This window comes from Perna viridis, chromosome 4 (genome assembly GCF_037379345.1).
Source record: "Perna viridis isolate PV_CMFRI_1.1 ecotype Kerala chromosome 4, ASM3737934v1, whole genome shotgun sequence".
Classification (NCBI taxonomy): domain Eukaryota; kingdom Metazoa; phylum Mollusca; class Bivalvia; order Mytilida; family Mytilidae; genus Perna; species Perna viridis.
Genome location: NC_142448.1, coordinates 25,967,492 through 25,993,023, shown reverse-complemented (window position 1 = coordinate 25,993,023; position 25,532 = coordinate 25,967,492). Strand labels below are relative to the sequence as shown.

At 31.7% G+C, this 25,532-nt stretch overlaps 1 protein-coding gene across 13 annotated transcripts in view; it reads left to right on the top strand.

The window, feature by feature from the left end:
- Positions 1 to 25,531, top strand: part of LOC148619495 (uncharacterized) — a 39,018-nt gene extending 13,487 nt beyond the window's left edge. For 7 of the 13 annotated variants that reach the window (XM_088579426.1, XM_088579422.1, XM_088579425.1 and 4 more), the window contains 9 exons: positions 1,800 to 1,908; positions 8,085 to 8,154; positions 9,356 to 9,429; positions 10,362 to 10,434; positions 12,273 to 12,308; positions 14,333 to 16,747; positions 17,500 to 19,328; positions 21,391 to 21,501; positions 23,535 to 25,531. In XM_088579426.1, coding sequence (XP_088435552.1) covers positions 1,800 to 1,908; positions 8,085 to 8,154; positions 9,356 to 9,429; positions 10,362 to 10,434; positions 12,273 to 12,308; positions 14,333 to 16,747; positions 17,500 to 19,328; positions 21,391 to 21,493 — 4,709 coding nt within the window. In that variant the 3' untranslated portion in view covers positions 21,494 to 21,501; positions 23,535 to 25,531. The other 6 variants (XM_088579430.1, XM_088579432.1, XM_088579429.1 and 3 more) reach the window with 6 other exon arrangements.
- Position 25,532: the final 1 nt, after the last annotated feature.

Here is a 25,532-nt window from a genome sequence, read left to right as displayed (position 1 = left end):
TAAAGGCAATAATTTTATTACTTATGTAGATTATACCACTGTCCAACTATATTGATCATATACTCATAAGAATTTAAATTTATTGCAGTTTCAAATTCAAAAGTCAATATTTGACTTCTATATTAGTTTTGTCAGCCCTTTAAAAATTGTAAAATTTGTGTTAGGCCTATCCTTTGATTTTTTTATGCTTCAGGTTAATAGGAAAATATCAAGGAAGAATTGTTAGATTATATGTACATAGGAAATCCTGTTTGATTAATAATTTACTGCTTATAGTAGTCTTAAATTTAATTCATCAATACACAAAAAGTGATAATTTATAGATTTTTTCAATAGAAATTCAATAACAGCTTTTGTATGGCTCAGCCAAAAATGTTATTTTTAGAAATGAGAAAATTCCCCTAAATGTGCACCTTTTATCTTCCTTTGTCCTGATTAATTGAATTTTATTTTCCAGTATCTTAGTCTCTATCTTGTCTGTGCATGTTATTATTTGTATGTTGATTTTACAGTTTTTGTAATCTTGCATTTTGGTATTTTCATTTTACTGTGACATCAGATATAGTTGGCTAATTTTTGTTTTCAGTGTGGGGAGAACCAATGTAAATTGTGACTATGGTTTAGTAAGGCAAATATAATGCATGGTTATAAGTCTGGCATAGACTCAAGGGGGTAGAACTAACATATCCCTACTTTAAAATTGACAAAATGGTTTGTTTTCATCAAATTTCAATTTAATCCACACAAACACATGTGCACACACATTCATATTTTCTTTAATTTTAATGTGGAGAAACTTGTACATGAAGCACTTTGATTTAGAAGGTAATAATATATATATGATAGGCACCAAACAAAACAAGATGTGAAGATTTAGTTACATCTGCAAGCTTGCCATCAATCTATCATTCCATCTAATTTAAAAGTCAAAAATATTTTAAATGGCTGATTTGCCCTGCTTCCATGAATGGACATATTAAATAGTTGTGTTTAAATCTGAACAACCAGACAATGATATAATTGTAAATAAATATATTAATTTGGATTTATAAACAATTATATCTTCTTTGTGACAGATCAGTAAATAAGTCCCTCTACAAAGTTAAATGTTTTAAATTCAATTAGTAAACTTTGAAAGGATCAGGCATGGGTAAGAGGTTTACCAAATTGCCAATATTTTCCCAATTTTTACTGGCCTTGCCCTCGTTAGACAGGCATAGATATTCTTTTGTGATGTGATGAAAAACACTTATTGCAAAGCTTGAATATAAGAAACTATTTGTACAAGTTTTCTAGAATAAGCAACCAAGATTTTCTTCACACATGTACATTGTACTACTCTGAATTACATTTGTAGACAATATCTATGGAATAACTTGGTAAATTACTTCATGATTATTTTTTAAGTAAATATTAACAAAGTTTGTAAAACACTGGATTTCAGTCTGCCTGGTTTTTATGTTGAGCTGTATCAATTTGTTTTAAACTGTGTAGTACTAGGTACTTGATGTACTATCTAGCAAGTCCTGACATATCCCTTTCTTTGAATGTCCTGTTAAAAATTCACAGGTATAAAATATTTATTTTTCATTATTAAAATGTTCAAAATAAATCTAAACAACCAATTTGAATTTTATTTGTTGATAATTTTCACAACTCAAAAGGTGTGAATTTGAATGAGGCTGTTTTCGATGAAATTGACGTTTACTTATGTGACGATAATCACTCGAAAGGAAACACAGAGTAGACATAGCAAGAAGGATTGATGTAAGAATAATTTGTGGATTTCTGATTTGCAGGGAGAAATGCCCATCAAAGGTCTGTTGGTATCGGGAAGAAGTTGTTGTTAGAATGGTGTCAACGACAGCTCAATGCCGATTTTGATTCCAGAAATACTCTTACCTACAAGTAAGTTTATATCTATGATGACTATAAGAAAAGTATATATAGTCATTAAGCAACCATTTTATATTTTTAGGGGTGGTGTCTACCAAGGATTGAATTTTTTCTTGTTTTTTTTTTTTGTTACTTTTGTCCTGGCTTCTTTTTTTCACAAGCCTAGTCCTGTCTTTTTTATAACAAGATTGATCTTAGCTGTCCGCTTCAAATATCAAATAGTTGCTCCCTAAAGTGATCATTTATCATATAGGTCAAAAGAACATTATATTTTGAGTGGGGTAAAAATTGTTATATAAATCTCTTGGTTATTCAGTCTGTAAAATTTTGAGATTTATTGTAAGCCTGATGGCTTAGATATTTAATGTTTGATAGGATAAAACTGTCTCCTTGTTCTATTATGTGAGAATTTCACCACAGATAGTAGAACTCTGACTATAAATCCTGTATAAATGTTTAAAAGATGTGAGAAATGGATGTGATGAACTCTTCTTGATACATGTTTTACATGACAGAGGGACAGATTATGTGACAATATTAATTCTACTTTTTCTGTTAGACGGGATTGTCGTTAGAACCTTTTCTAGTCTTTTGAATCACTGTAATTGCAATTTGTGTACACTGTCTTAGACAGGACATAATATTGTATAATACTGTGTGTCTGTCCATCTGAGTCTTACATATTTCAAGCATTAACTCTATCATTTAAAATATGGCAATGAGCTTAAAGGGAACGAATGTATCATGTGCTGATGGCACAGCTCTGAAATTTAAAATGATTATATTTGTGATTCCCAGATGAAAATCCTTGTGTTAAAAATTCTTGACCGCAAGTCATTAGAAACACAAACTGATCACTTTATACTCTTTAACTGTTGAAGAATAATACAGAAGTGAAAGCAAGGTACTGTAACAGTACTATTGTTCGTGGGGTACAAATTTTCGTGGTTTTCATGGGTAGGCCAAACCATGAAATTTGGTTCCCAACCAAAAGGAAAATCATATCACATGTATACTGAAAACCTCAAAACCACGAATTCAAGAATCCACGAACCTGTGTTTCTTCCCTAATCCATGAAAATTGGTTTCCACGAATTAAAGTATTTTCACAGTAGTCTGATGTTAATAACAGCAAAGTAAACTTGACAAATACTGAAGTCTGAGAATTATTCTTTATTTCCATTGCTACATCAATCAAAGCATTGGTATTTTTTTACATCACACACAATTAAGATATTCTATGTTTAAGGGCCTTAGGTTTATCTAATTTTTCACTAAGAACTTTGTTTGGCCTTTGCTGAAAATCAGAGCAGTAAAAACCAGGTTTACTGTTCTTCTGGTAAGATTTGGAATGACCTTTTATCTCTACTTCATTTTGTGGGCACAAGACTACTTGAAACCTTGATATTTTCTGGACTCTAAATCACAGGTGTGATAGACCTTATTATTGGAAATCCACTGTTCTAACCCCCATACTTAGGCCAAATAAAATTATACCTCTGTTTCCTGTTGCATGTCAGAAAAAAATGGGTTGGTATGTTGATTTTATTTTATTTCACTTACTTAAAATTTCCCAAATTTCATAAAAAAAACTACTTCAAAAACATCTTATTAACCACAGACTTTGTGGAAAACCCCAAATTGACTGCCATTTATAAAATGTTGGGTTGCTTGGTGGTACTTTTGTTGTTTGTTAACTTGAAAATAGGTTAGTCATGAGGTCAAGGCATGAGTCGGTCGGGTAACAGGAAACAGAGGTATAATTTAATTCAGCCTTAATGCTTGCACTCCTCAGCTAAATTGATGTTAGAAACTGCATGTATTGTCAAGTTTAGATAATATTGTAGAATAATGAGACGTCACTTTTTCACCTGCTTCTTCTCTCTTCAAAGGTGGTAATTGAATGATGTTGTTATCTGTTTATTATTTCAAAAACTAGCATCATCTCTTATGTTTTCACTGCAATCAGTATTCATATTGTCATCAGGGATCACCATTCCTATTAAAAAGACAGGATATACAAAAGTTTACAACATCCAAAAATTTAGGATTATAGGATAAGTAACACTTGCTATGTAGAAAGTATAGTTTATTTTTCTTTTTATGCTTAAGACTACCTGATAAATCTACTGAAATGTATTTTCACTTTAATATTGAAATCAGATAAGATTTTTGATTAAAATGAAATCTTGCAAATGAAATTGAGCCACATAAATGATACTTTAACCATTGGTTCATAGTGAATTAAAGTTTTGTCCAGATTTCCCAGTGATTATAACGTCTCTGAAGGTTTCATTAACATAAGATGTATACTTTATAAGAATTTATTTAACCCTAACATGCTAGTTTCTTTATATGTAATTACAGCATTTGCCCGTCAAACAGTTTAATTCTGTTATGTTTCTTATCAAAAGGACCTATCTTTGAAGTAATGCAATTTTCTAAAAGAGGTGATTATAATTTACCTGGCCAGGTATTTAACAGGTGAAAAATGTCTGGGGATTGACTATCATACTTATGTCGGTGGAAAGGACACAAAGACACCAATTTACAGTTCTCTGCATTGTGCTTTCTAAGCAACATCATAATACTGAATGACAGATAGCAAAATGCTTAAAATACTAGTGATGCAAAGCTGGGTGTTATTTAACCAGTTGTCATGGTTACAAAAATTGTTCTAAAGGCAACAATTTGTTATTTGATGATGTCACAACAGAGAATATATTGCATGTAATATGACTTTTGTCCAATATTTTCTTCTCAATGGGCAGGAGGACCAATATATTCCAAAATTAGAGGTTATTTTCAATATTATTATTGCAGTATATTTATGTTGAAAACTTGTGGTCTGACTTGAAATAACAACCCATTTTATCTCCATATATTTGATAAATATTAACCTGAAAAATTCTGAAATTTTGTTTTGAATTTATTGAAATGGCCTTTAGTTCTCCTAATAGGAAGGAGTCATGTAAAATTTTATGGATTACTTGTAAGTACATTTAGATTTATAACTTACACACATGATAAAATTGAAAGTGACATTTTATTTATTATCAGCACTTATCACTTCAAAAGTTAAGTTGTTTTCAAAGATACATTGAAATTGATCATACTACCTAGGAGTACCCTAAAATATAAGGTTATTTTAAAGCATTAACATATAAAAACTTTTTCACGATGTGATCGTTGATAGTAATACAATAGTAAAATAAATATATTACTTTTCCTTATTGTGTATTTAAAGAACCTAAACAAATATTTATATGAAAGGATTTTAAAATATTTTATATTCTTATTACAGTAGTCATGAATAGACGTGTTGACTTGGGGTATTTATCAATTCATTATTTCATGGTCATGATTATCATTACATGCCTATTACTGCTGTTTTCAAAGAAAAGGGAGATTCATTAATGATTAAATGATACAGCATTTTAATGTCCTACTTGTGTTATGAGTCACACATGGACTGCATTGGTGATTTTTTATGAACCTTTATTTTTGGCATTTTTCTTTTCATCCATTTACATGTAACATATGATAATGCAAAAACTCCAAATTGTAAAGAGATGTTGATTATTTTTACAAGAATATTTGCCTTGATGGAAGGTAGGCCCCTTTCATTTTCCTCTGGACAAGGTTATTTAACTTAAGAAACAGACAACAAATGCAAAAAGCCGTATTAAGTCCGTCAGAAAGTCTTTGTGAGGGCAAAACTGATCCCATTAGTTTTTTACATGTTTCAATACTTTGAAACAGACATAGAATGTGATGAAATAACATAAATTCTGATGTCTTTCTTTAAATGACTAAAATAAAAACAATCTGAACATTTAAAAGACCAAACATACATCCAAATTTGTCTGCCAAAGTCTGATAAAATGACCGACTTCAGCTACCAAAATTTCTGGACCCTTGGCCAGCCATGGTTCAGACACAAAAAAATACAAAACTTTTAACAAAACAATACAATAGATTTGACAACATTACAGCACCAAATATATACACAAAATGCAGGTATTATTATCACAGTGCACTACTGTGGTGCTCTATGGGACTTTATTTTAAAAAAAATGTATTTGTGAAACTGTATTGATATTCAGTGAAACCTGTCTAAACCAAACACTGTATAAACCAGCAACCTGTGTAAACAAGACATCTTTTGAAATCCGTTCATATCAGTTTCAATACTGTTTGAACCTGTGTATACAAAACATCTGCCTTAAGAGAACAGACATCTCAGTCCAGAGGGCTTCTGTTTAAGCAAGTTTTACTCTGTATTGAGTAAAACAACCCTTAAGATATGCCAAAGAAATTCAAACTATTTACCTCTGAAGTGTTTTAATAGAAACGGATAATGGTGTAAAGTTTTTTTTGGGTGTATTAGAAGTCTAATATTTTAAGCCTTATTAAACATGTATCAAAATGAAAATGTCTAATTGAATCTCTTTCATAAGTATTCAAGTGTTAATGTTTATAAGTTAGATCAAGGGGTATTTACCAATGGGATAAATTCTTAAATATAATTTACACACCTTTCTGTAGAAAGGTGTATCTCATGAACTGATGTATACAGTAAGTGGAAGTGTAAAATATCAAGTGGGAATGGGGAAGTTACTGTACAGCACACCTGTTCTAATTCAGATTCAAATTTAGCATTAAGTTCCATCTTCTGGAACAATACATTCATTATCAAAATGCATCAACATTCAAGATTAATTTTTTATTACATTATAACTGAAATATTAGTCTGAGTATGTCAGATAATTCGCATTCTTAAAAAACCGTCTGTACCCCCAGACTCAAAGGGGGTGCATGAACTCCCATGTAAAAAAAAATAATAGGTATGCTGTACCAATAATGAGGGAGAATACCATCATCATTTACCACAACCTTCATTGTGACATTTAAGTACTTCTCCATCTAAGAATCAGGCAAAATGTGTATAAGAGTGAAGAAAAAATACACAGAGATTTTACTGCATTATCGAAGTATTTATACCTCATAACCTCAAGAAATTACTGTCAAAGTGTTTGTAAAGTTTGCCTTTTTAAGATATTGATAGGTCAAATTTAATTGAAATGCACTATGGAAAAATGGCAGGAAAATTTTCCCAAACTTTTTTCTTATATAAGCAGTAAAAAAATATCTATGTCACCAATGCTTCATGATAAATTTAAATAGCTTTTCAAGTGTTTTCTAGATGTATTTGAATATGTTTGAGGCAAATAAGACCAAATTGAGAAAAATGATGTATCACTCATTGCCTGATTCCTACACAGAATGGTACTTAAAATTCTAAATCACAAATCGCTGTGACGCTTGTGACGTACCCTCTTCCTATGTCTATGTTAACATCATCTATGACATACTGTTTGGCAATATTCGATTGGCTGATTAACCAAGTAAGACAAGCTCACAAGCAATTGTCTTCATGGACTATCTTACATTGAAAGAAGAATGTTGAATTTGACAATCTTAACAGCTATCGTGCATTTGAAGTTCAAATTGTACAATTGTACACCATTAAAAACAATCCTTTTTATATGTTTTAAATGTCAAAAAAACAGGTGTATGTGAGGTTTGTTATTTACAACAGCGTAAAGTTGCTAATTATTGGTGTAAAATATTTCAGTTGGTCTTCAAATTCCTTCTTTGTTCATATACATGAGTGGAAATATTCAGTTTTTAGTGATTTTGATGGATATCAGAATTCTTTAAAGGTTTGTTTCATTGATTTGACTTGAATTTTTTTATTAACATTAACCTAACTTGATCAGGCTGAAGATCATTAAATTCATCATAGTTTTTTTTTTAACAAAAAGGTAATCGGAACTCAAGGTTATACTTAACCTTTTGACAAAGAAAATATATTTTGAACATTAAGAAATCGTTCAAAAAAACTTTAACTACAAATACATCTCCTCCTTGTTTTCAAAAAATATTTTTGAAACCAAGGGGCATATTTTACATTAAGTTACAAGTATTGAATTAAGTTATATTTCCCTCACATTCTGAAACAATCTAAGACCAATCTTTCCCTGATACATTGTGTAATGTAACATAGAAAATGGGTATTTGCAACTCTTGCCACTAAACATAAGTATATGTGTATTTAAGATTGATTAAGTAATTGATTGCACTCATTTTAAAATTTTATCATGATTTTTGTTACTTTTTTTCAGTTTGTGTACAGGTGACTGGTTTAACAAGTTGTTGAAGAAGTTTGCCAAAGGTTGTGATGTAATTACTGAGGTATGTTTAACAGAATGAATATACATGATATGTCTATTGACGGAATAAATGTCTTTTGAAGTACATTCTATTACCAAGTTAAGAAATTAAGACTATAGTAGGGGGCTAAAAATACCCCTTAGTGTACCTTGTTCTTTTCTAAGCTAAATGACCATTTTGAGTACAGAAGAGGTCATTTGTATTTATTTTCAACCCAGGAACTAAGTACATGCAAATAGATACAGATTTACAAACATCAAAAAGTAGAAATATATAAATATTAGTGTGTTCATGTAAATATATTAGCTCTTTGGAACTCCATTAGGCTATGGATTTGTTTATGTGATACATGTTGCAAAAAAGGGTGTCTGAGTTTCCTAGTCTTGCATTATCTATCTTTTTCATTTTCTCACTTTTAAGTGTCAGTCCCTGTAAGAATCAAGCTGGAGGAGAAACATGGTATGAAAAAAAGCATCATTTTTGAAAGTGTAGTTTGACTATTTGCACCATCAGAATCAAGGAAACCAGACAAGAGTTTCCATATTATGCCGGACCAATTAGCTATAATTTCATTGAAATGCACTGAAAATGAAAATTTCAAGGGCAGATAAATCTGTCAAAAGCCATATTTTTCTAAGATTCTATTGAAAAATTTCTGAGCAAATCCAATGCTGCAAATATCAAATAATGGTATTTTCAAGTAGAAAAGCATCATTGAGTGATATTTTATTGTCAGATCGGTGAGGTTTTGACATGCATGTTTCTGATTTTTCCCATTTTGCTTGATTCTTACAAATACTTACACTTAAAAGATGAGTATGCACCCTTTTTGCCACTATTTTTTTGTATTTACAGGACGCCATAAAACATTTTATTGTGAGTCATAAACATTGCATGCTTGTTATACTGGTACTAGATAAGCAAATGTCACATGGTTAAAATTAGAAATACAGTGAACACTAATACAGAAAAGCAAAAGTGTGGGAATAATTTGTATTCCACCAAAATCTTTTTTACGAAGTTTAGGTGAACCTGTATGAAAAATGTCCTCATCTTATTGGAAATAGATCTTTAATGTTCATATCTGTACAAGAAGAAAAGAAATACTGTGACTGAATATAAATATGTTATATTTTGGATAAATTCACTTATTAGTAAGTTAAATGATATGTGAAAATATGCATAAAATTTCATTTTTTTGTTTTTTTGTTTTTTTTTTCAGGACAGAGCAGAACAACTGAAGATTTTACTGAATGAGATTGAAAAACAGTATTCTATAACAAGCAGTATTATTAAGTAAGATCTATAAATAGGATTCCAGTGTACTGATTCCTAAAGATGTTTATTTCAAAGTATTATTCATGGAACTGTCGCAGCATTTTCATTTCATATCTCCTGAATGCATTAGCTCTTTTACTTCATAGCTATTTTATCTGAGGATTGTTTTTATTTTTTGACCAGGTTACGTGAAATAACCAACTTTGGGACAGTTTACATTTCATAAACCTCGAAGAAGTGGTTTATGAACAAGCGTAAACTGCCCCCAAGTTTGTTATGTGAGCATAACTTGGTCAAAAATTAAAAACAATTCTAAAGATTAAATTTCTAAATGATTCCAGTCAAACATATGATTTGTTGCTTCATCAAAGCTTTATTTAGTTTGGAATTATTTTAATTGCTGACTATGGACCAAAGTTAATGATGTCATAGTGCAAGGTTAGTTCATGGAAAATAACTTATCTTGCCCAGATGAGAAATAAACAATTAAATTGATCAATCATATTCAGCAGGAAAAAAAGGTTCAATTTAAAAGGTTGATAAACAGTACAATTTTAATTCAGAAACTGAAATGTTTCTTTAAATCCCACTAACAGTACTCTTTTTTTTAAATAAAGAAAACTGTCATGCTATCAAGTGATGCCATGCTAAATATGGCATTTTAAAAAAAAAGCGTACCTTGTTGATAAATTTATGGGTACCTTTGTCTTTGTTGCTATTTTTTTTCTTATTACCCTTTATAAATGTGTAGTCCTTATAATTTGAAGAATTGGTGCCTCAAAATATTTTTTACTTCATTGTAATAAAATGTTCCTTTGACATGAGTGCTTTCTCTTTAGAGGCACTAGGTGCAATGTACAATTTGCCTTTTCATCCACCCATAAATGAACAACCAATGTAAGTTTCCTGTTGCATACCAAACATTAAAACGTGATTGGTTCTTTTTCCAGTGCCACAGACATCATCGATGGAACTGTTGATGAACATACATTGATGATATATGTCTCCCTACTTCAAAGAAAGGTATCTTTTGATTGGTTTATTAATTTTAGAGTCAGGCCTGGAAATGTTACAAGCTTATGTTCGAACTGATATTAAGTTCCATTAAAAAATTTACAGGGGGGTGGTCTGAGGTCCAGGATCCTCAAGATCTAACAAATGACCCTTGAAATTTTATTTACCTAATTTATGAACCTTCTATTCTTTTCTTTTAAACATAACTGAGAACTATTGGTATTCCTCAAGTGTACTTTTGATTTGAAAGTTAGAAAGAATGTGACGTTTCACTCTTGAAATTAAATTTGAACCTCTGAGTCAAACAAACAAAACTGCAGAATATGAAGAATTTAATAACAAATTTATATCCATACAAATAATTTTGTTTCAACTGATCACTCACTAAACCTAGAATTCTCTTTTATAAACTGACTTACCAGTTGTCACTTGTAGGTGAATTATGCTTTTTGTATTTCTTTGTTTTTAATGTGTTTGTGAAAGATAAACTTTTAAAGTGAAACAGTGAAACCTGAAAATAAAAAAAGAAACCCAAAATAATGTAAATTGAAAATGTTTTTGAATTTATACACTTTTATTTGATTTTAAAATGTGGGTATTGTGTTAATTTAAAGTAATAGATATGAATAAATTATTGTTTTTTTGTAATTTTTCAATTTAAAAAAATTAATAATACATTATATATTTAATTTAGTATTTAATGCTTTAAACAACTTCTACTTTTTAATGTATCCCCTTGACATAGTTGATTAGTCTTTTTAATTAATATCATTGATTGATTCAAAGACATGATATAATCAGTTAGAGCTTTGGTAATTTAATTACAACCAGGTAACATTTAAATTGAATTGTTTAATTGAAATGTTTTCTCACATAATGAGCTAGACATGTCAAAACATAGGTAAAAATAAAATCTAAGCCATAGTTAGTTTCTACAAAAATGGTTTATGCAAAACAAATGTGTTGTCTCGAGACTTTCCATTCTCAGGTATAGTTAAAAATATCTACTGTATCTTATCCACATAAAAAATAAGAAAATATCAGAAAATAGAAAATAAGATGGAATAAACCAAACAAGAAAAATGCGAAATAAATGAAAAATTGAATTCAATAGGTAATTTGATTACAATGGCAATTGTACTTAGATGTTTATGCATAAGTGAATAGATTATCATGCTAAAAGTCTAAAATATTCTTCTGTGCTCATATATGGCAAAGCTGGTGAAATAATTTAGGATCAATTTGACCTCATGAGATCCCTCTTTTAGCCACAATATCATGCCTAAATACAAACACTGAAGATAGTATCTGTAGATTTAAAATAACATCTCGATATAATATTTTCTAACAATGGATTTAAGTTTGCCCCTTCCATTAATTAGTGTTTTTATTTACCCTTTTTTTGAGGAATAATGGGATTATTCTGCCTGTCTGTACACATGTTGAAGAATAATTAAGGGATTTTGTCATTTTAGAAGAGAAAGTATGAAAAGATATTTCTTTTTTTTGATTTATCACTTCCTATTAGTGGTTTCAAACTTGTAATTCTGACTCTAAACACAAGCACTGTTCAAAACATGTAGCATAATGCTAAAAACATGTAGCATAATGCTTTAATCATCCTAAGTTTATCAGGCGTATGAAAACAAACCACTCTTCTTTATACTCACCAAGGTATAACATGAATTAATTTTTACATTCGAAATTTATATTGATATATGACAGAAGAAAGTGTTGCTAATTTTGAATAATTCAAGAGATGAGAAATTTGAGCTTTTAACCAGTTTCTTATAAATTTAAAGGAACTTAAATTTGACCTTATTTTCATTAATTATCTCCCTTTTCAGGTAGATGGAGGCAGTCACTTGGATGAAGGATCATCTGTAAGTATGTTTACTGTTACTTTATCACAAGTCATAATTATACCCCAACTTGAACAATATTGGAATCATCTTGCCTGTCTGTCCAAATTTCCTCGTAATTTTCTCAGCTCCCAATTGATGTATTGAATTCAAATTTGGTATGCAGTTTTATAAAGATAGGGCATACATTGTAACTGATTTCAGGTGCTGTCTCATATTAACTTCCTGCATGAGTTTGGGTATACGTAACATGCCAATGCCTGCAACTTCATATTTGAGTTTGGGTATACCTAGCATGACAATGCCTTCAACCTCCTGTTTGAGTTTGGGTATACCTAGCATGACAATGCCTTCAACCTCCTGTTTGAGTTTGGGTATACCTATCATGACAATGCCTTCAACCTCCTGTTTGAGTTTGGGTATACCTAGCATGACAATGCCTTCAACCTCCTGTTTGAGTTTGGGTATACCTATCATGACAATGCCTGCAACCTCCTGTTTGAGTTTGGGTATACCTAGCATGACAATGCCTTCAACCTCCTGTTTGAGTTTGGGTATACCTATCATGACAATGCCTGCAACCTCCTGTTTGAGTTTGGGTATACCTAGCATGACAATGCCTGCAACCTCCTGTTTGAGTTTGGGTATACCTAGCATGACAATGCCTGCAACCTCCTGCATGAGTTTGGGTATACCTAGCATGATAATGCCTTCAACCTCCTGTTCGATTTTGAAATTGCAGTTTCTGCTTTGCCATCAAGTATTAGGAAAATTTGAAAATTTGATATAATGTAACAACTTGTTGGATCAGTCAGAAAAAAGCATGTCTGAGTTGAAGATAACATGTCTTCTTGGGGCCCACCTTTAACGAGCATGTTGAATATATAATTGACTGAGTGTCAGTTGTTAAAAATTCCAATTTGGATGCACAACACAGTTAAATAAAGGTGATAAGGTGGCCTTACAATAACTACCTCAATTTTGGATGCTATTTAATAGTGTTTGAGTAGATATATTTACACTTATGGACGCCATTGGCAAAAATAATATATTTTACCGTTGTTTTTGTACTGAATTCTCCATCAACTTAAAGATTAATGATGTCACAATTTAAAATTACATTGTTTCATTGACGTCAAAAGGTTATTCGGAGACAAATCTGGGATGAATCGGAGCAAAAACACAAGTGTGAATTCATGTATTCATTGATCTATCCAATGTTGGCAAAACTAGTAACCACATTTTTTCTTTAAGTTTAGGATAATGCTTGGCTTACTTAGTTCCTATTTTTTTAATTGTTTCTTCACAGTGAGATGATACCCATTTTTATTTTTGAAACCTCTCAAAAACTTTTCCCCATTGCAAATAAAGTTTGGGTATATAGGTATGTCCTACATGATGTTGTCCACAACTCCTCTTACATTTCTCACTGGCTTCTAATGAAACTATATGCAATGTTAGATCACTTTGTGGAGATATGCATACAATCAGGAATTACAGTTTCAAACAAATTTTAAATATAAAAGATATGGTAATAGGCTTGGGCACATCTTGCTGTCTAACATTACATTGTCCCATTCTCTTACTTTATTACTCACTGGTTTATGCAAGTGTTACATCATTATCAAGGGCTCTAGCCATGCACATCGTCATAAATTTTGGTTTTCATCTAAATTCTAATGCTATAAAAATATGGGTAGGGGCTGAGGCCACACACAGGGTATTAGTGGTTTAGAAAACATGACATTGAAAACATTATATAATCAGAATCCTTTAAATATCATAATGATAAAAATGTTTGGAAAAAAAAAGGTTTGAAAGGCATGATATTATGAAAGGAAAACTAGAAAGATGAAGTCAGCAGTATCAGATGAAAATAATGAAAAAATAATTTGAACAGAAAAAAAAAGATGAAATTCATCTCTGTACATGTATGTATTATTTAAACTGATTCTTATTTCTTCATCTATTTCTAAGAAACTTTGGACAGAGTTATTAATTTTCGTGCACCTAATTTATTTATTATTAAGTCTATTTTATTACAGAAATCAAGCAGCAGAAAGAATCCTTCAGATGAAACATCAGATTGGTTCTCAACATCTAATGGATCTAGTTCAGACCCTCAATTAACCAAACTACCGGCTGAATCAGAGAGATATCTGACTAAAACCATCAGTGATACAGTGTCACATCAAATCAATGACAATAAACGAAGTTCTTTATCTGGTTCAACTTCTGCTTCGAGAGACTTTTCTATGAACAGTGAAAAATCACCACTAAGCCACCATATGAATGGAAATCATGAAACAAAAAGCAAACCCAAGTTAACTAGTGATACAATTAGATCAAGTTCACCACTACGCAGACCAAGAGATCATAAAACAATTATGGCCGAGGCAAAGGAAAAACTTGAAGAGCAGAGGAGGAGGAGAGAAATTGAAGATGACAGAGTTAGAGAGAAGGAGCAAAAACTCAAGGAGTCTGAGTCAGAAAAAGATGATTTTAAATTTGACTCAGCAAGGTCATCCAGTGAAAATATTAAAGAAATACCTCGTACTGACAGCATGTCAAGCTATCCATCAACATACATGCCAGGGCTTGGGAAGGGTGTACCAATATTTGTTGTCCCTGGTCAAAATCCTGAAACAATGTTTTTATTGCAAGCATTACGTCAGGCACGACATGAGGCAAATATGCATGATCAGGACTCTAGTTCAAAAAGTTCATCTGAAGAAACATTAACAAAATCTGGCCAGTTGTTAGATCTGGATTCTGTTGATGATATTGCTCCATCTGAATATCTTCGTTTTGAATCTGAGAAAAAGGCAGAAGTTTCAACACCTCGTGGTGCTTCACCAAGAAGATCTGATTATGTACCATCTCCAGAATTTCAGCCTGCTAAAAAATCAATTATTGATGTTGTTGGAAACCCACCAGAGCCTCAAACTAATGTTGTAGAATTTCCATCGCCTTATAAAGGAGAAGACAGAAGACATTTTCCACGTGTAGAAATAAAAGAAGATGTTAAAATTAGAAGAGAAAAAGAAAGAGATATCAATGAAGAAACAATGTCACCAAGATGTGAAAAATCTCCACGACCTCTTTCACCTGGTTATGATTATATAGATGACACTATTGCTATAAATGATAAAGAAACAGTGCCAAAAACAATTCTTAAAAAATCATATGGTAGTAGAGACTCAAGTTATGAGGGGAGAAGAGAGAGAATACAAAGTCCAAGGTCATCATCAGATAGTCGCATAACATCAAGGTCACCAAGGGATCGGTCTATTAGTGGCGACCGACTCAGTTCTGGAAGGTCATTGTCACCACGATCTCCAAGATCACCAAGACATGGGTCTCCTCATCTCGACCGTCTCAATGAAAATTATGACAGAATTCAGTCTTCTAATAAACAAGGGAAAGACACTGCTCCAGGACGTAATACTGATTGTACTGATCCTAATAGAAGGCTTACTAAAGTGTTTCATCAGGAATTAGAATTATTACGCTTAAAAATGGAAATGTTAGAAAAATCAAATTTGTCTGATGATGGTGAATTGGAGGATTTAGACTCATTAACTCAAAGACTCAGTGAAAAAATCAAAGAGAGACTTAGTCGAAGATCTCTTTCACCCCGTTCTCCAAGATCCCCTCGGCAAAGATCAAATTCACCAGATTACTCAAGGGGGCGTATGTTCAGAAAGAATGATGTGATAAGCTCGGGAGAATCTAGGTCCTTGTCAGAGAATAGAGTTTCAGCCTCATCTGATTGGAGGAGTTTACCAAGTGAAAGGTCACAGAGTTTACAGGATCTTCCTGCAAATATAGATCAATCTTTGCAAGTTGATGATGATGGAAAGTTATTATATTCACCGAGGTCAAGAGGTCAACCAATTTCACTTGGTTATAGTAGTCCAATTAGAAAAGTTTCTGATGAAATATGGGGCATGAATGAGGAGGAATTTACTGGTGTAACTATGGTGCAAAAAGAAAAATGGAAAAAGTTATCCTCTGCTCGGAACATATCAGATAATGAAGTTGTTGAATTAAAACATGCATTAGGAACTGTTATAGCAGAAAATGATATTTTACAAGCTAAACTAAGAAATGCAAATACTGACATTCAAGAAAAAATGAGAAAAACAGGAGATGTTCTTAATGACTGTAGGTCTCATTTGTCAAAAGCTCAAGCAGAAAATATGGAGTTACGCACTCAGTTAGAAAAAGAAAGGACTAGAAATGAAGCTCTAGAGTCTAGAATGAGAGAAAAGGAAAAAGAAATTAAGGATAGTAAAGCTAATATTAGTGCTCTAGAAAATGAGTTGGAGGAGACAAGAAATTTGTTAAGAGGAACTAGCAAGAAGGATATACCAACACTTCAGTCATTAGCCGAAGAGAGGGATGGTCTTGTTGAAGTTCTAGGTACAACTCAATCAGAGAATGAAAGACTACGAGAGGTAAGCAAGCTCAGTAAAGTATGTATATTTACAAATTAAATCAGACCTATTAGATTGCAAGCTGTAAACACTCACCATCATGTAAGCAAAGAACAGATCAGACTCAAAATTTTATGTCTCAGATTTATATTAAGTCTTTCCAATTGATATGTTGCCTCTTAACCTGATGAAAAAAAAAGACTTCATAAATATCACATTGTATGGTCTTGCATTGCCCTGATAGGCAATCATCATTGTTCATCCAATTCATCCATAACTTCTTCAAAACAGTATGGGAATATTTCAACTTCATTACTTTTGTAGAAATTTCCTTTCAATGTGACAGATAATTTTCCATCCTTGAGAACCAAAATTATTGTTAGAAAGTATAGACATATGTGGGTTTTTTTAAAAGTCTTAGACAAAAGTGTGATGCATAGTTTATCTTCACACAATTTGTTTTCATGTTGGAAGTTGCCATGTTGTATATGGATTGATTATGATATCTAACTTAGATACTAAGTATAATTAAGAGTGTGGTATTGAACAGTCTAAAAATATTTTTGAAAGTTGGAAGTAGTTGTTGAATAATGCTCAATACAAAATATTTATGATATACAATGTATTAAAGCTACCAGAGATAATGAACTTCAATGTTCATCCTACCAAAAATTAAACTAGAAATAAGTGGTAATTTTGCATGGATTTTAGAAACAAAACATTAAAGAACTGTTAATGTTTTCACTCTCAATTTTCAATATATTGATTTTCAGGAACTGGAAAGGGCTCAGAAGTATGCATTTAAAGCTCAGAGTACAATAAATGATCTTAAAACAATTGTGGATGATGCAAGGAAAGAACGCAAACAATTATTTGATGAGATTACTCGACTACAAAGTGAAGGTCACTTTCAAACTATCACTGGGATCATAAAAAAATACATGGACAATGGAATGTATTTAGATGTAGAACCTCTCAATGGACTGAAAGTTCCAAGTAGGTCAGCATCTCCTGTTGCCAAGGGTAGGCAATCACCCACTCCTAGAGGAAGACAGTCCCCTGTTGCCAAGGATAGGCAATCACCCACTCCTAAAGGTAGACAGTCTCCTGTTGCCAAAGAAAGGCAGTCTCCTGTTACTAAAAGTAGGCAATCACCTACATCTAAAGAGAGGTTTAGCAGGTCAGTTGATAGTGCCATACTTCAAAGATCTAGGTCAGAAACAAGTGGTGCAACATCTCCAGCTAGAAAAGAAAGTGAATATTCTGGGAACAAGTCACCAAGGTCAAGGTCAGTTTCTTCAACAAGAAAATACAATGATCTGAACCATTCATACCAAGAACCTAGTCAACGAACCTATCAGGAGCCTATTAGACGATCTTTGGAACCTTCAAGGCTCTCATTCCAAGAGCCCATGATGACAAGTAGTCCTGTAAAATCTTCATTTATAGGAGTGAATGGTATGTCTGTTCCAGTGACCCCAGTTGTCAATGATATTATCTCTGATGATGATGACGATGATTTTGAAGATGAAGGCATTGATGGATATCAGTATAATTTTGAGGATATTTCACCATCTGTTTCGGAATTTCGTGAGATTTATCCTCATAGGAGGACTATGTCATATAGAAATAACTTTTCTTGCTCATTTGATGAGGGGAGAGTATCTCCTTCCATGGATGACATAGAGGTAAATAAGATTCTGTCCCGTCGCCCGGTGAGGTTAGATTTTAATGATACTAGTGACAGTTACAGAGGTCGCTCTCCAAGGAGAGATGATAATTTCAATGTCAGCTATGATAGAAGCAGAAGCCCAGGAAGATTAGATGTTGCAGATTTGTATGAAATCAAAACTCCAGTGAGGCAACAACAGTATGATTTTTATGGGAAGAACAATATCAAAAGAAATCTCTCACGGAGTCAGTCTCCTGAAACTAGGTTTAATGAGTCAAGAAATTATGGTGATAAATCAGGGGAGATAAATAATAGATTATTTTTAGCAGCTTTAGACAATGCAGTGCATGATGAAAGTCAGAAAAAGTTTTATGATGACAATGACATTCCTGAGAAGGATAGCTGGCATGAGAATAATCAGAGACTGACATCTAGCTATGGTCCTGAATCTTCCCATACCCCTAGACCAGGGTCAAGGTCATATTCCAATAGTGTACGAGGAATTTTAAAGAATGGGAAAGGGGACCAAAACTTTCCGATGAAACATGGGACTTCATCATCACCTCTTCATCGGTCTGTATTGGCAAGGTCAGTTTCTCCTGCAACTCGCACATCATCTAATAGAGACACTAACAATGTCACTAGCAAGCTAGCCAATAGTAGTATAGCTAATAAGAAAACTTTTGGTAAATCAGTTAAGCCTTTATCAGCTAGTTATAGTACAAAACAAGCCTCAGGGTTTGGAACTAGACCTGGTTCAGTAGCTAGCTCTGGGAAATCATCCTTCTCAGGAGCTAGATCTGGTAAACCATTATTTTTGGCAGCTAGTAAGAGCCCAGGAATTGTAAGGAATCCCAAGGATTTATTTGGTGACATTAGTCTCTCACCTGTACGCACTTCATCTCCATCCAAATACCAGCACACACCACTGTAAGTATATAACCAGCTTCTATATACTACTTGCTTCTTAGTCTTGTTGTCATCTTTTTCATTCATTTTTGTAAACGGTGGTTGTACTTGAAGATTTGTCATTAATTTTATTGTATATTGATAAGCTGCACTTTTAAACATGTCAGAAATACCATTAAGAGAAATATAATTAACCATTTTCAAATCAGAATTTTTTTTATAAATTTTGTATGTTATATACAAGTGTACCTTGTTTTAGAAGAGCTGCACAAATTCTTTTCTTTTATAAAATCAGTATTCACTTCAATATTTTAGTAATGTGGTATCCAAAATAAGAAATAATTTCATATCCTATAGGTTATTCTTTTATAATTCTACATAAAATACGATTTAAAAAACAAATAAGACCAGATAAAAAAAATGTGGTTCCTGTCACCTGCCGGACCCCCGACTTTTTTTTGCCAAAATGAAAAAAATATTAAAAAACAGAATGAAAACAGACTGACTAAATTTCTATTCACTTCTTTTTTTGTAAAGCTCAGAGCTGTCTCTTCCATTATTTGGTTCAGTCATCATGGTAACAGGAGGATTAAGTTCATATTGAGGTTTAAGACAGTATTAATTAATGGAAATGACAACTACAACTTATGGGATGAACCAAACAATTTTTGAAAAATCCTTACCTACTGACCCTGTTTTTTCTCTGAGGTGACCAGAACCACACATATTTTTTTTAATTTGCCCTAATGCTTCACAGTTGAAAAAAAAATGTACCAGAATATTGAAGTTGAGTATCATATGAATGTACAAACATTTGAAACTTGTTTTAGAATTATGAAATATATATATATATATACCTCATGCATATATACATTGTTGCTTTTGTGCTTATTAAATGCTTGAATAATCCTGTGGTTCTTATATGATGCTTCAAAAACTGATTCTAGGGCAGCAAATCTTGAAAAACAATTCTTGTTTAAATTTTTTTTTTTAATTTGAAAATGTAGTAAGTCAGTTTTTTTTAGCATTTTAGAGCCACAGTTTCACAGCATATATTTGTGCAGCATTAGTAGTTTTTGTCATTTGACTGTTTTGCTTCTGTTTCAGATTAACTGTCCAAAACGGGTGACATAGACTTCTTGACAAATCCCTACACAATCCCTAATCAGTGTTCTGTTGGTTTTCTTTACCATTAATTATGTTTTAGCACATTGAACTTGTATATCATTCCCTAACCCATATTTATTTAATTGTATTGTGATCCTATGTACAGTAAAGAATAGCTGACAAGCGGAGATAATACATTTTTCGGACCAGTAAATAAGTTTTTAAAGTTTTACTAATCACTGTATCTCTTTAACAAAGTACATGTAATTATCTATAGGGTCTGTTCTTTGTCCAAAAGAAGGGCTACTAAAGTTACTATTTTTAGATGTAGTTATTTCCCTTTGTACTAAAGTCTGAAATCAGGTCTTTTAAAAAATATTTTGCTTTTGTTTTTGTTTTTTTTTTTTTTAAATTAACCATGTGGTAGTTTGAATGAATTTCTTTAGGTATTTCTTTTTACATGAATTTGATTTGTGAATTTTACTTCTCTTGGACAGAATGTTTTGGGTTTTGTTATTTATTCCATAACAGTCAGTGAGCTAATCAATGTTTAAATATGTATGTGTAGTGCTAGCTGTTTTAGATGCCTTTGTAGCTTTTAATTTCTCTATTTTACGTGAAGTACATTGTCATGTCAGAAATAAAAGTTATGGTTTAATAGTCTAATATACTATTGTGAAATGATTGTCTTTATTGCTACTATGGTTGATGGTGAGAAATTGGTTTGGTATGCTTTTAAATTGGAATATTCAAACTCTTAAACTGTTCTGATCTTTTTAGCTCTTAGTTGGTAATTTTTGGAATTCATCTCAATAAAGGTCAGATATGTAGCTACTAGAAAACATGCATAGTGCATGGAAATATATATTATCCAAGTTTATCTACTGTAAAATCTTGTCTTTTACTGCTAAGAAACATCTTCTAAATGGAGCACCTCCTCTAGATCATATATAGGTACAACTCTTCTTTTGCACAGTGATTCTCCTCCACCTCAATTAACTGAGGAAGAAAAGAGGTATGCAGATCTTCTTGTAGACAAATATACAAAGCAGCTAGGATTTCGTACCATCTACAGCTGAAGATCTAGGTAATTTACTCTTAGAGAGAATGATAGGTAAAAAGAAACCCTGCTGTATGATTCCACCAATTCATTTTTGTAACATCAGTTGATTTCAAGAATAGACTCCTTAATAAATCACTGTGACAGACAACTCTAAAAATTCAAATGACTGGCTTAGTCTGTTGACACTCTTGTTCTAGGAGTCAACTGGAGCTTCCTAATTAATAGGATTATGAAGGTAAACTGCAGCAAACTAATGTTGTGAACTAAAAACTATGAGTAAACAATTAAAAAAGGGGGTATAATTATCATTCTATTGTCAATCCTGTATTTGTTGCAGTTTCCCTATAAATAGTAGAAGGGCCTTCTTGTAAATAACTTAGAGGCAACCAAGTTGTTGGAAATTTGAATCTTTTATTATTAAATTTGTATTTTTTTTTTATGCTTACATCTACCAGGTAAACATAGTTTTTGGAAATACACTGAGAAGATTTTGTCAAACTGTTCCACTTGAACTAATCTTGGTTGCTAGTTAAGTCAGCACTGTAAATTCAGGAGTGATTGTGACATTTTCCCCTTTTGTGTTTTCATAAGACTTAGAATTTTAACTCATTTACATTACTGTGAACATATTAATTTTTTAGGTGTTCTAGTTTTTGCTATTTTTGCAGTGGACATAAAAGCGCGAAAAAACAGTACCCACAAAATAAATTATTAACACTTTATAACTTTAATCATTTTGTGAAACCGCAAATACATTCACTTGACAGAATCCGTGAAAATTAGCAACCTCAAAAATTGATATGTTTGCAGTATACAGAACACTTTTTTTCTGTGTTTTAGCTAGCCAAAGGGGCAAAGAATACACCTATCTCTGTAAAGAATATTTCATTCATCCCATAACCTAATATTTGATTTAGCCATTAATTACTTTTATTTTAATTCTTTCTTGAGTCAATAAAATCTCCGTAAACAAAAGCTTGTTATTATTTTACTTAACAAAAATAATTCCTGTATAAAATGTGTCCTATTATTTTTTGGTCATGCCAGCGCATTATTCTGTGGTGCCCTGATTGATAGTTACAGCACTGAAGATTCATATTCTAAAAAGAAAACTTGATATTCTAAATAAAGAGTTCACAATATTCCCTGCATTTACAGTAGCTACTCTTTAAAGTAGAAGGTGAATATATTTAGTGAAGGGGAGTAACTGGTGATGCTTTATAACTTGATATTGTGTACAGGTGTAACTTATAATTCACAAATTAAAATCAGTATGGAATTGTTTTTTGCCATAAATCTATAAAGGAAAGCTTTATGTGTTCTAATTGCACACAAATCCACAATATATAACATGTTGTATTATAGATATATACTGGTACTCACTTTACAATAACACTTACAGAAAGTAATATATATATATATATAATATTGTGAGAATATTTCTAACCATTAATTATCAGGTATCACTTAATAAAAGGGTATTTCAAAGTTCGAGTTCTGTTAGGACCAGGCAGTTTGAATCCAAAATAATTGCATTTTTTTTCTTTTTTATTATTCTTATCATATTGATATTTTGATCGATTTACATTGGGTGTAACCAAATATTGACTGAAAAAAATGATGAGGAATGCAACTGAAAGTTAATTTCACAAAGCATTTTATCCCCTTGTAAATAATATCTTGAAATCTTGTAACCTAGTGACAGTGGTTTACAACACCACCCTTGAAATCAAAATAGTGTCAAAAACCATTTAAAAAGAGCTTAAAATTGTGAAAACTTTGTATAAATAACCCACTCTTAACCCCTGTAGAACATGGGCCTGTGACCATCTAGAATTAACATCATCCTTAAATTTTGATCAAATTATACTTGATACATTCCTCTTTAAAGATGTTGTATCCTTTTATTTTGACATCACAAGCAGGTCTTAATTTCAGGGTTGAATGTTGTAATTTACTCTGTGTTTGTTATTAAAATTCCTCTCCTGTTTGACTAAATAATGTGAATCTGTGATAATTTTTTTTTTATAAATTAAACTGACCTTTTTTTCTTTCAGGTGCCCTAGTTACAGAATCAGCTGTTTTGCTGCAAAATACTACTAATTGATGCCATAGATTTACTCTTGTGTTTTTATTAATTTTTATTTCAGCTAGAAATCTTAAACATTTTTCACTATAGCATTGTGTTGTTATTTTCTTTTGAGTTATCTCCCTTTTGTTAGTTTACATTCTATAAGACTATTTTCATATTAATTCATTTATTTTTATCAAACTTCAACTGAGACTGGACTTCTTAAGTGCATTTGATTAAAGATCCCCTTTACTTTTTGGGGGTTATGGGTTATTATGGGTAGGGGCACATTGTTGTCTGTCATCTGTATTATATGATTGTATGTATAACTTGAGTGCTACTTAAGTATTTATATTATTGTGTATTGTATGATACTGTCATTGTAATGTATTTAATTTAGATCCATACATTCCGTCCAAACATTTCGTTCAATAGGTTTTTATGCATTTTTTTTTTATTTTATTCAGCGTTTCATTTCATAATTCATCACCTTATAGCATGAATTAGTCTGTGATCAGGCATTCATTTAAATAACTGTAAGGAGGATATTCCTCTGAAATATGTGGTCAAATATGGTTGGTTGGTTAGGTTCAGTTTGCAGACCAAGAGTTTTTAAGAGGGAATGTTCTAGTTGGGTTCCAGAAATAAGGGAATTCCAGGCTATTTTTGCTTACTTTTGCCCATACTTTCACAAAATTAAACAAATTGTCTGACAAAGAAGGGGATATGCCTCCCCTCTTATTGTATCTTCCCTTTTAAGAGTAATAAGTTTTAGTGCATTAACTGATTGGAGTCAGAGGCAGATTTATGATTTCAGATTGCAGAAAGCATGAAAAAAAATAATAGCTCAGAGCATAGTTCGAAATTTTTTTGTTGTAAGTAAGATAGTAAGATTTTTTCCCAATTTTAAGCAATTTACATGAGGCCTACCCTCCCCTTGTTGAATCCCCATCACCTGTCATTTGAAATTTGCTTTGTATTTAGAAGCTTCTTTAGTTTTGTTCTCAGGTTTAAAATGCATTTATTTTACAATTATTTCATCAGTAGGAATGGTTGCTGAAGCTCATACTATCTACTGTATTGTGATTTCCAAACTTCACCTTCTGTGCAACAAGATTTGATGGTACTAATTATACCTCCCCTTGAGTTTGGTTGAGATTGGTTGTGTAATATTGTTCCGTCCAGGGTGTGGTTTTAGGGAGATTTTTATGTATTTGTATTTACATTTGTTCATGTCGTTTTTATCTTTGAGAATCATCTGTGATATAAATTATATATTGTTTATTTATATTGTTAAACATTTCTAGATATTTTATTTTTGGTACTGAAGTTCATTTGATGATTGTGAAGTGAAGAACTGTTATTCAAAACTCTGTACTTTTCAAACTTGATTAATTTGTTTAAGAGTAATAAAACATTAGTGTTGATATTCTCTGAGAAAATTATGAAAATATTTTCCATTATTTTTGTGACAGCAGTTTTACCAATTTTTTAACTTGATCTTACTTTTAAAAAACAAAGCCTATATTGTATTTGCGAATTTTAGCACATTAGATGGGACCAGAAAAGTCCTACTAATAAAATTTGAATTAGACATATTGTTCCCTTTAGTCAGCATATGTAGAATCTAACAAAAAAATAATTTCGTTTTAGACATTTCTTATCAGCCAATAGGATTGCATCTTTCATATTTGTGAAAGCATTACTAATATTTAAAGGGAAACCTCCTAAAGGAAATCTGAACAGAAAATAGAATAGAGTGCTGTTATATCCTTCATGCAGTAACTGTAGAGAACTTTTAAGTAAGATTGAAAAAATTTTATTATTGAAATTCTTTTCATGTTTCAATTCTTCACCAGCCATCATTAAAGGAACTTTGTGTAGAAGCGCTACAGTGAGCACAAGTAGATATTGTACGGTTGTGATGGTTTGTTGTATGACAACTACAGTAGTTCATGCCCAGAATAAATTCAGTTTTACAAAC